We start from the raw sequence: 13,889 nt of genomic DNA, 5'->3' as shown, positions 1-13,889 counted from the left end.
CACTAAAGCGATCTTTTCTCTGCGATCATGTGGAAGTAGTGGAGTTGACAACCAAAAGTCATTCTGATGAAAAAGAGTTTTCTATTTACCTTCTTGATGTAGGAAATGGTATCATTTCTGCTGAACAAAACCTAGGTGAATTCGAAATCAAACTACCCAATGACTCTTGCCTTGAAAGTGGTACTCTTTCAGATCTATGTGATTTTGTATATGCTGACCTCAAAAATAATTTCACAAACCCTGTGTGGCTTGCAAATAGAATCATCATTACTCCAACAAATGAAGCAGCACAATTTGTGAATGATCTTCTGTTGACCAGCATCCATGGTGAGCTAAACATGTACAGAAGCTTAGATACAGTGGATAATGAAATTCAGTACCGAATCGAGTTTACCAATAAACTTACAGCATCGGGGTTTCCACCACACATTCTCAAACTGAAGAAAAAACAGTGCATAGTGCTTCTGAGAAATTTAGATGCTACAAAAGGACATTGCAACGGCACACGCTACATCATTGTCAGTTTACATGATCATGTTGTTGAGGCTGAGATTGCTTCTGGCCCTTATGCAAGATCAACTCTGCAAGAAATCCCAAGAAATGTATCTCAAGAAATGGAATGTCCCTTTGCATCTACACGCAAATACTTTCCTGTCAAGCCAGCTTTTGCCTTGACGCGCAACAAAGCACAGGGACAGACTTTTGAACAAATTGGAATATATCTTCCGGCACAATTCTTCTCACTTGCTCAGGTGTATGCCGCATTATCTAGAGTTCGAAAGACGGCTAATGTAAAAAATATTAGCTGAGAGAAATGGAAACAGTATGATTACTGACAATTGTGTCTACAATGAGATACTACTTGAAAGTAAAATATGCTTTGTAGGAAGTTTCAGTAAATAGCGTTAACACATATATTATATGTAAAGCAAGATGTATTTGTGTGGAATGAAATTGTTTTAGCATATTTCAACACTTGCCGAATGAATGCTATCGTTATAGTAGATCATTTTAAATTTGGGTATATTTGAAGAAGTAAGGAAACGTCATTCCTATGTGTTCTCGCAACGCCAGACTTTTCTGTATGCGAGTGTGTGTGTATCCATCCATCCAACCATCCATCCATTCATCCACCTGTCTATCTATCTATCTACACCTATTTAAGTTCTACCAATTATTAATGATAAATTTACATAAAAAAGGGAGATTATGACTGTGATAAAGTAATGAAAGCTATATTTACTAATTAAGTGAGAACTATTATAAAAAGAAATAAATAGACATAAAATATAAAAGTTATTATAACTGGAAATCAAATGTGGAAATATTAATAGCAGAAAACCGCCCGGAGGGTGGTTTTTTGCTAGTATAGATAATATTGATTCGAATATATGTAAATTTTATTCTCTTAGGAATCCGAGAAATTACTTTTTAGGAGTGTTTCGTTGATTCAGATGTCAAATCTGTTTTTAATATTCCTCGTTAATATTTTACGTTTAAAGTTGTTTTTCTCTTTTATGTTAATCTCCAGATTAGCTCTGATCGAGCAGAATTATGATTAAATGGATTTAGCTTGTGACCATCCAATCCTGTCGTGTGGAATTTCTTTTTGCCATATTGATTGAGAATCTTTGTCGCTCGTAGAAACTTCAATCGTTTCTCTAAAATTACTCTCAGATGCTTCACATATTCCGGTGGCTCTTCATTATGTTTACCGACAGGTCAGCTTGTGTTAAGAAGAGTTATAATGAAACCGATTCCAGCCGTGGCCATCTAACATTTCTTTTCTGCAGTGAGCCAAAAGACACATTTCTTGCTAAATTTGAGAAGTTGACAGTTATCTCTAGCAAGTCATTTAAACACTACCGCATAGTGGGGCTAGCTGTGTCATCATTAGCAAACATTTGTCTTTTTTATAGCTTTCAGAATTAAAATATACGCGATTGATATTATTCCTGAGGTTTATGGTTCTATAGTTTCACACTAAGAATCTCATTGATGCCGAACATCTGTTCTTTAACGATATTTAAAATGTGTCACTGATAAAGGAATTCGTTCATTAAAGAATCTGGATAAATCATGTTTATTGCCACTTAAATTACATTATATCACACACACACACACACACACCACACACACATATATATATATATATATATATATATATATATATATTTTATATATATATATTTATATATATATATGTATATATGTATGTATATATGTATGCGTATATATATATATATACATACATACATAACTCAGAAGCGCAAGTAAATGAGTGATATATATTTTGTTATCTTCATATTTCATGTTTCATAATTAATAAGGTTTAGGAGTTTTTCAGATGAACTGAATGTCTGCAAACAGAAAATAAGTGTATATTGACATCGGAAATCGCATAACTAAGTAAAATTGCTATAAATTTACCACACGTAAATTCAAATTTGCAAGTTCAATCATTGCAAGTTCATCCAATTTTTTAAAGCTTAAAAATTTCTAAATTCACGTAATACACTTACACATATACACACAGACGCTCACATACACCACACATATATACCCACACATATATGTATGTATGTAGATAGATACATAGGTAGACAGATAGATAAAACTTACTTGGAAATGGATGCGTTGTGTTCGATCATATAATAATATATATAATATATATATATATATATTATATATATATATATATATATATATATATGCATATATACATACATATATGTACATACCCACATATATGAGTATATATACATGGATATATGCCTACAGGATGTCAAAAAAACGTTAACAAAATGAAAAACGAGAACATAAAAAAACAAAAACTTGGAAAACGGACATTTTTCGAACAACGATAGAAACAACTAAAGAAACGAGACAGGCAACATAAAGAACAATCCTTTCATCAGTTGTCCCCTGTTTAATCAACTTCTAACTCGAAACGCGAAGTAGATAAGGTATCAAAGAAGCTCTAAGAATTTCATAAGAATGAATGATGTATACATTCATTGTATGTTAATACGTAAACAGATTATGAACAGTTTATCGAATATACATGTAATATAGGTGTATATATATATATATATATATATATATACAAATCTGTGTATATATATATATATATATATATATATATATAATATATATATATATATAATATATATATATATATATATATGTGTGTGTGTGTGTGTGTGTGTGTGTGTTTCGATGCATTTATGTATGTAACTGTATATATATATATAATAGATGTGTGAGTGTTTGTGTGTGTATGTGTATACATAGATGTGTATCGATGCACATATGTATGTAAATGTGTGTATATGCCTATATATATATATATATATATATATACATATATAGGTTTCTGTGCCTATATGGATTTCCAGATATGTACATATATAAGCATGTATGTATATTTATATTAAACATAACTATTTATGTATCCATTAATGAACTGTATATATATATATATATATATATATAGTGTCTGTATGTGTCTAAGTTGGGTGTGTGTATTTCTAAATGAATGTGTGTGCTTACCAACGATGTAATTTGATATATGAGAGGAATTGTTTATGCCTCATGATCACAAATTAGTGTTAATATTCGTTTAATATGTGGTTTATTAATCATCAACCGTTAAAAAATTCTAAGAGCTTCTGCAAAGAGATGTGCTCGTGGACATACCTGTGCTGAAAGTTTTATACTCGATCTTATCATATTTGCTTTCTTGCAAAGTAAATATGGAAGCGTCTTTCTTCATCTCACCATAATTCATTTTATATGCTTCGAAAACGTTGTGTTCATATGCAACACTAAAGAAATTAATGTTGATATGAATGGTGTTGATAGTGGTGCTGTGAGCTGGCATATTGTACATCATACGCGCACGCATGTGCATATGTGTGGCTTTGTGTTTGTGTGTGTCAATTTTGTTGATAATAAATCTTATGCCGTAGAAAACTTCGCATCACGTCAGTCTCCTATTTGAGAAACTCATAAAGCCGAGGAATTTCTATGGATGCAATATTCTGACATTTCTTTCGAGCCTTATAAGTGTCCAATGAAGAGAAATTGTATTGTAAAATGCTATAGCAACTAGTTGTTGGATATCGATATTTGGAAAATGACATTTATCTTATTTTTCCCTGAACAGAAAACAGAAAGTAAATGGTATGTAGCTGCTGCGACTACAACGGCAACAGAACACATTGTTGATATTTTGAGTATGTTTATACATCATATTTCATAGAGAAAATATGATTTTTATCTATCTGAAATATAGCATTCCAAAAACTCATTTGAATATTAAGCAATAAACACTGGAGATCGATTGAAGATAATTTCAAAACAATCATTTACAAAAAGAAAGAATAATAGATCTCAGTGCTCAAATGCATTTTAATAAGTTGCTGTAGACTTGCATTTCATTATAAACGTATTTATTATAACGCTTTACTGGACCAAACATTGTGATTTTTAAATACACATGACAAAATATCTCCTGAACAAAAATTCATTAACATAACCCTACGCATAAAAACTTTCACTCTAATCACATCCATCTGGTAAACGCATTATACAGCATGAAATTTAGTCATGGAAACGTAGTCATTTTTAACTAGTTTGCTATAAAAATATTTCTTATCTACAAATGTTTGAATCAATAAAATTAAAATAACTCGACTATATCTTAAGCACACAAGCTCACAGTTTGAAAATATATTTCAAATTTATATAATTTAAAGCAGATTAGAAAAGTTTATTAAGAACTAAATTTATTATAATCACTTCCGATGATGCTCAGGCAATTGCGCTTTCGACAAATAATGTACAATTTAGTATATCTAATTATTGATGCTCTTATCGTATATCTGAGAAAGATAGAGAAGAATACGTGTTGCTGAAGATATCTGAATAAGGACGAAATACAAGCGGAATCTCCATCCGTGCTCCACTGATAAAAACAAATGCAATATTTAAAATTGATTAATATTATCTTTTCCTCCATGGATAATTATTTCTAGGTAGATTTTAATTTGCAGTAAATTTATCGAAAATATTAACTAACTTTAGCAACATTTAGTGAACATACTCTTACGTTGAGGAAAATATGTACCACAAAGTATCTGCTTCACAAACTGGAAGTTATGATTACGTTACGTATCACAGAACTGCGACGGAATTCATTCTGAAATAAGTATTATATTCGAAAAAAGTATATAAATATTACACATGGTATAAGCTTTGCCTGATAAAGAAACATGCCGTCTATTGTGGGCATAATAAAATGCTACAGTCATCTTTTAACACTCAATACGTACAATACCCCCACACAAACACACATACGCACACACGCACACACGCACACACACAATCACACACAAACACATACATATATCTAAATGTAACACATATTTAGCACATATTTAATAATTACAACTGTTTGGGTACCATTGTGTTTTTATTGCCACTGCATGTAGAAGTTCCGAGGGAAAGTTACATAATCTTTGATGTTTTACACGATAAAATGGCACTTCAACCAACTTGCAAAGAAATGTGCGCCCTTCCATATATAGGGTAGACTAATAATAAAACCATTCTGTCGCCAGCAACAAAACAAACAATAAGCAAGTGTGAATAAGAGTAAAAACATGAAAGTGACAATAAAGTAAAGCGGATCTCGTAAAGGAGAAGGATATTTTTTTACTTGTTTCAGTCATGTGACTGCGACCATGCTGGAGCACCGCCGTTAGTCGAGCAAATCGACCCCAGAGCTTATACTTTGTAAGCCTAGTACTTATGTTATCGATCTCTTTTGCCGATCCGCTCGGTAACGGGGACGTAAACACACCAGCATCGGTTGTCAAGCGATGCTGGGGGACAAACACAGACACACAAACATACACACACACACACACTCACACACACACACACACACATATACATATATAATATATACATACACACTTCTTCCAGTTTCTCTCTATCAAATCCACTTACAAGGCTTTGGTCGGCTCGAGGCTATAGTAGAAGATACTTACCTAAGGTGCCACGCAGGGGGGATGAACCCATGACCATGTGGTTGGTAAGCAAGCTACTTACGACACAGCCACAAAATAATAATAATAATAATTATTATTATTATTATTATTATTATTATTATTATTATTATTATTATTATTATTATCATTATTATTATTATTATTATTATTATTATTGAGTGAGAAAGCAGTGCATGCCATCAAAGTGACACTAGGATACAAATATACGAAGCCCAGTCTGATAAGAGTACACCAGGCACATGCATCACAACCATATGTGCGCGACATGGTGATCTCATATTAATATAAACAGCGCATGACCTTGCAGGTGGGGCCCAGTTAGAATTTTCTTCTGATCGATTAGCCCATCCCGCTCAAAAGGTCCCTGAATAAGGATTGTTTAAGGATGTTGAAGGAACCACCCATTTTTCCAAAGGTGAATTATCCAAACCCCTGAGAATTCCTCTCAACACACGTCTATCATGCTCCCTCACTACTTCTGCTCGTGATCAGAGATGCACATATCGTCAGCCACTAAAGTCATGGTCAACTGGTTAACGTCAAACAACTGACAAACAAATCTGTGGTATTGAGCAGAATATTTGCTGTAGCCCAGCTTTTATACTAAGACAAAACAATGTGCATGATAACACTTCAAATCAGTTAAGATCAGAAGCCATGAGAGTCACTGTCTGGTACTGCATCAGGGCATTTATTATTATTATTATTATTATTATTATTATTATTATTGAGTGAGAGAGCAGTTCATGCCATCAAAGTGACACTGGGGTAAAATATACGAAGCCCAATATACCCATCATGACTACCCGTCTGATAAAGGTACACCAGGCACATGCATCACAACCATATGTGCGCGACATGGTGATCTCATATCAAGATAAACAGCACATGACCTTGCAGGTGGGGCCCAGTTTGAATTTTCTTCAGGTTGAGTAGCCCATCCCGCTCAAACGGTCCCCGAATAAGGGTTGTTTAAGGATGTTGAAAGAACCACCCATGTTTCCAGAGGTGAACTATTCAACCCCAAAGCATCCCTCTCAACACATGGCTATGATGCTCCCCCACTACTTCTGCTCGTGATCAGAGATGCACATATCGTCAGCCACTAAGGGACATGCTCAACTGGTTAAGGTCAAACAACTGACAAGCAAATCTGTGGTATTGAGCAGAATATTTGCTGTAGCCCATCTTTTATACCAAGACAAAACAATGTACATGATAACACTTCCAATCAGTTAAGATCAGAAGCCATGAGAGCCACTGCCTGGTACTGCATCAGGGCATTTATTATTATTATTATTATTATTATTATTATTATTATTATTATTATTATTATTATTATTATTATTATTGAGTGAGAGAGCAGTGTATGCCATCTAAGTGATACTGGGATAAAATATACGAAGCCTAATATATCCATCATGACTATCCGTCTGACAAGGGTACACCAGGGTTTGATAAGGCACATTCATCACAACCATATTTGCTATAGCACATAAATTATACCAAGACGAAACATGTACATGATAACACTTCGAATCATTTAAGATTAGACGCCATGAGAGCCGATGTATATATGTATGCAAGCATGTATGCGTGTGTGTGTATTTGTGTGTGTGTGTATTTGCGTATGTTTGTAACAGATAACCGATCGCTGTGAAATCGAACTGTGGACCACAGTTTACCGATGTTTATCGACCAAAATCTTAAGAGGTGGTGACAAAAGCAAGCAATGAGTTCTTTATTTGTTTCTGTAACCGAATTACACAGATACTTCATTGTTAGTCCGGATTTGGATACTATAACCAAACAGTGAGTGGCAAGTCTGAAATTTGTGACGAACGATGCTATTTTCGATCAATTGCGGAGTAGAAATAAAGAAATGAATAAATAAATATGAGAGAATTAACAGAATATATATTTTTAGACACTAGGAATATATATACATGTTGACGTTTGTGTTCGCATTTAAAATTTGAAAACAAATCCGATATGACATCAAAATATATTCTTATAATATGCCTGTCAAAGACTATGAAGCGAAATGTCAAAAACGGGGCGAAAATCGGAATATTTTTGTATCATGTCATGATGCACTGGTGTTCACAAAATATTGTAGTACCTCCTCTAATACAACAATAGAACACTGCTTGGATTAATGAATATGTTACCATTTCTACTACTATAGAATGATAGTTTATGCATTAATATTTTATTGATTTATATGACTGGGACAAAGTTGCGTATTTTTGCAGCGTTTACACTCGATTAAATCGATTTAGTACTTGACTGAACTAATTTCCTTCAGTGCGGAAGGATGAAGGCCAAGCCTCCTGCGTTCAAGATTTGGGAAGAGAAAGTCAAAATATGAGACTAAATAAAGATTTACATTTTCACAAGATCCCATGTGCAGCAGTGCGTTCCTAGATTTCAATGGATCAATTACTTGAAAGGAAGTTTATTTCGCTGACAATAGGATGAGGAAAGGCGAATCCACCCTCAGTGATGTGAACTTATGTCACGTGTCCTGGTGCTTTGGGTGTTTAGCCTGTGATTATAAAGTCATTTAAACAAAGCTCGCTTTGATTCAGTCTGCTCAATTGTAAACTGAGTTCTAGCTCTGTCTACTCTGAGCTGACTTTGAGTACCCAGGTTAAGAAGGGCAGGCGTGAGTGATTGTCTTTAGGGACTCGAAGACTAAGGTTTATTACGACATCACACTGGATACCGCGAATGACAGCCGTTTGTACAAGATGAATGTCCCAGTATCTCGGAGGTCTAGCAGGTGAAGCAATAACAAATTTGCCTCAAAATATCATATGTTGAAAACTTATTATATATAATAATAATAAATAATAATATAATATAATAATAATAATAATAATAATAATAATAATAATATATTAATAATAATAATAATAATAATAATAATATTAATAATAATAATATTAATATAATAATATAATATTATAATAATAATAATATAATAATAATAATAATTATAATAATAATAATAATAATAATAATAATAATAATAATATTAATAATAATAATATTAATAATAATAATAATAATATTAATAATAATAATATTAATAATAATATATAAGAATAATAATAATAATTATAATAATAATAATAATAATAATAATATAATAATAATAATAATAATAATAATAATAATAATAATTATAATAATATAATAATAATAATAATAATAATAATAATATAATATAATAATATAATAATAATAATAATATAATAATAATAATAATAATAATAATATTATAATAATAATATTAATAATAATAATAATAATACAGCTGGAAAACTACTATAAAATAACCACCATAGGACTGCAAAAATATCTACTTCAGAAGGAAGGAAAACTGATACAAATAGCGGCAAAACACGAGCAAAACAAAAAATTGTTCTCAGTATTTAAGGAAGCTGACAAATACAAACAAGAAATCATACCACCTAACAAATATGAAGAAGAAGAAGATGAAGAAACAACAAAAGCTATAAAACAAATGAAATCAAGCTAAAACTAGAACAGCAAAGAACCATGATTAAATGATGGCAAGAAAAGCCCCTTCATGGTAAATACTGGACTAAACTAAATCCAAAAGAAATAGACAAAGAAAAATCCCTGCAATGGTTGAGAAGCTCAGGACTCAAAGCAGAGACAGAGGGATATTTAATTGCAGCACAAGACCAAAGCCTCCCCACCAGAAATTACCAAAAACATGTAATGAAAAGAAATATAACAAGTAACTTCAGAATATGTGGAGATGGACAAGAAACAATAAATCATATTATCTCTGGCTGCCCAGTCCTGGCTAAGAAGGAATATATTCACAGACATGACAGAGTTGGGACCTACATACACTGGAAGCTATGCCAACATTATGGAATAACAACAGAAAAAAGATGGTATAGGCACACACCAGAAAAGGTCACAGAAAACGAGAAAGTGACCATACTCTGGGATATGCCGATACACACAGATAGAGAAATTAAGGCCAACAGACCAGATATAGTTGTCAGAGATCTTGAAGAAAAAAATACTTTCTAATTGAAGTATCAATACCTGCAGATGACAACGTTTCTCTAAAAGAAATAGAGAAACTTTCAAAATACAAAGACCTGGAAATAGAGGTAACCAGAATGTGGAATCTAAAAACCGAAACAATCCCTATCATAGTAGGTGCATTAGGCATGATAAAAAAATATTCAGACAAATACATAACAAAAACACCAGGACTTACAAACACATATAACATACAGAGAATTGCACTACTAGGCACTGCACACATCCTACGCAGAACACTTTCCATACAATAACCATCAGAGCATCACAACAAATCACAGCACATACCCGAGGCACACAGAGCTGCGCTCGGTAGTGAAGTGAAAGCACGCTATAAAAATAAAACTTCTGAATGAATAATAATAATAATAATAATAATAATAATAATAATAATATGCGGTTGGTTAAACAGACTATATGAAAAGAAAGAATGATGGCAGAGTACTAATTAGTATAGACCACTGTATAAGGAGTGAAAGGAGAACTCTTGCCGAGTATTTGATAAATAGTGATGAAGACCTGCTGCAATATGCTGCGGAAAATATGGGTATAAATGCAGATGAAATGATGGGCAAGGAAGAGTTTAAACAAAGAGGTGAGGAGAAGAGAAAAGAAGATCTTTTTAGAATGAGAATGCATGGATAGTTTGGACGGAATGCACAATCAAAAGAGTACTGGAGTCAGAGAAATGTAAGATTTTGTGGGACTTTCCTATTCAAACATACCAGAAGTAAGAAAATAATAGACCAGACAAATAATCATAGATAGGAACAGCGAAGTTGCTTATTTATGGAAGCATCATGTCCGTTTGATACCAGGATCATAAAGAAAGAGCAAGAAAAACAAAACAACAAAACAAAATATACAATCCTTTAAAATTTGAAATGGGAAGAATTTGGAGCATGTGAACAATGAAGGTAGTGACTGCTATAATTGGTGCGCTGGAAACAGTGAGCAAAGATATAGATGAATGGTTGAAGGAGACTGGAATAGAATACCCTGTAGAGCTCCTGCAGAAAGTTTGTCTCTTGGGGACAGCAAGGATTATCAGGAGGGTTCTAAGCACTCGAAAAAACTGCTGAAAACTTGTGGATAACTAAGGTTACAGGTAGTAACCTGCTACCCACATAAAACCTATCAGGAATAGGACGGAACCTGAACCAAATAATAATAATAATATTGATGATGATGATGATGGTGGTGATGATGATGATGATGATGATGATGATGATGATGATGATGGTGATGGTGATGATGATGATGGCTTCATAATATGACATAAGGTCTATACATTTATAGCGAGAATATATGATGAGAGAAAGCTAGAAGAATTTGGTCGTGATAAAATTTATATGCATTATCAATATTTTTTTTTCTTTTAGCCTTTAGCAGAATATTTTTCGCTTTCGTTGGGAGGTGCAAATTTATTTTTGATATGATATTAGTTCATCACATAACATCACGAATGCCTCCGGCGTTGAAAGAGGCTCAATTTTGCCAACCAGTCAAGCAGTTCTCTAAGCAGCAGTAGCAGTCCGCAGTGGCAGTGGCAGTAGTAGTAGTAGTAGTAGTAGTAAGTAGTAGTAGTGTCTTTATTAATAATATTCATGCTATGAATTTAATGAGTCGGAATAGAGTTGCCTGTATTGATGCAGTGATTTAAGAATTTGTGCGTGTGTGTATATATACATATACATACATACATATATATATATATACATATACATACATACATATATATATATATATATATATATAATATATATATATATATATATATATACATGCGCAGACGCACATTCATACATACTATATACAAATAATGAACATGGCTTTGTATATGTATGAGTATATATACATGCAAACACACACACACATACACACACACCTATATAAAACAAAAAAAAAAAGATTTCTTCCACTTGCATGATGACGAAATGTTGTAGTTAAGATGCCGTCAATCGGATGGTCTCTCAATCATGTTCTTGGTATTTATTTTATGGAAGGTGAGAGGGAGAAAAAGATACGACAAACTTGATCCTGGTGTTATTTAATCTGAAGTAAAAGATAAAATTCAGTCGTTATACGTGTTTTCACTGTTTCTCTAAAAGCATTGATTCGGGCAATGCCGTGCTGTTCTGATGATCACCTCCATATCCAAATGTTCTTGGTTCGACATTAAACGCTGAATTCTGTGCAAGATATTTCCTTTGAGTGGGATTTTTAGAGAATATCTACAATGATAGATGCCACATATACAGTAATCTCTCGACTAATGCGGGTTGATTGTTATTATTTTATCGTCTTTTAATTTGTTCGGCTCAGCCCATTCTTTTTTGCTGAAGTTTGACTTGTGTTTTTGTTTGTGTATATGTTGATATGGGTAATTCGTGGTGTATTTACAGAATTGATCAAGTGTTTTGTTCTTACCTTTTGAAGGTGTGTAGTTACTTCTATTTCGGGCTAACGGTTCGTCTCAACATATATATATATATTTCTCTTTTACTTGTTTCACTCATTTGACTGTGGCCATGCTGGAGCACTGCCTTTAGTCGAGTAAAACGACCCGAGGACTTATCCTTTGTAAGCCTAGTACTTATTCTATCGGACTCTTTTGCCGAACCGCTATGTTACGGGGGCGAAAACACCAGCATCGGTTGTCAAGCGATATTGGGAGGACAAACACAGACACACAAACACATACACACACATATACATATATACGACGGGATTCTTTGGTCGGCCCGAGGCTCTAGTAGAAGACACTTGCCCAAGGTGCCACGCAGTGGGACTGGACCCGTAACCATGAGGTTCGTAAGCAAGCTACTTACCACACAGCCACTCCTCCGCCCATATATATATATATATATATATCAGATTAGTACTTATTCTATCGGAGTCTTTACCCGAACCGTTAAGTTACGTGGACGTTAACAAACCAACATCGTTTGTCAAGCGGTGATGGGTGGGGATAACACAAACACAAATATACACATACATAAATACATATATATATATATATATAATATATATATATATATATATATATATATCTATATATATATATATATATATATACGACGGGATTCTTTCAGCTTCCATCAACCAATCAACTCCCTAGGATTTGTCAGCCCTAGGCTATAGTAGAAGACACTATATATATATATATATATATATATATATAATATATATATAATATATATATCTATATATTATATATATATGTGCGTGTGTGTGTGTATGAATGTATGTATATATGTATGAATGTAAAGACAGACAGATAGACAGACATATATATATATATATATATATATATATATATATATATATATATATATATATATATATATATATATATATATATACCTATATAAGTAACATGAAACGATTGTACTACACTACCTTGGATATACTCGTTGCTTTTTGATTATTATAATCACCCCATTTGATTTATATGGATAATACCATACCAAATTCTGGTGCCTTTAACTTAAGTACCATATTCATCTGAATCTACATTTTGCTGAACGTATATATATATATACATATATATATATATATATATATTATATATATATTATATATATATATATATATATATATATATATATATATTTCTATCCATACTCAACATTTAGAGATAGAAATAAACGGAATAGTACCGGTCTCAGCAAACTGATTTGGAATTTAAAAGACCACAATGAACAATTTCATTTGGAA

At 32.6% G+C, this 13,889-nt stretch overlaps 1 protein-coding gene across 1 annotated transcript; it reads left to right on the top strand.

Annotated features, from left to right (window-relative positions):
- Nucleotides 1–338: 338 nt before the first annotated feature.
- LOC115216287 lies at nt 339–809 on the top strand. Its single transcript, XM_029785488.2, has one exon. It carries the CDS (start codon nt 339–341, stop codon nt 807–809), a length of 471 nt encoding a protein of 156 aa, XP_029641348.2.
- The last annotated feature ends 13,080 nt before the right edge of the window (nt 810–13,889 follow it).

The sequence above is a fragment of the Octopus sinensis genome, linkage group LG10 (assembly GCF_006345805.1).
Source record: "Octopus sinensis linkage group LG10, ASM634580v1, whole genome shotgun sequence".
NCBI lineage: Eukaryota > Metazoa > Mollusca > Cephalopoda > Octopoda > Octopodidae > Octopus > Octopus sinensis.
This window is presented reverse-complemented; position numbering and strand designations above follow the sequence as displayed.

What these genes read in the sequence shown, in the direction of transcription:
- LOC115216287 (XM_029785488.2), top strand. Translation starts at nt 339, where the DNA reads ATGTACAGAAGCTTAGATACAGTGGATAATGAAATTCAGTACCGAATC.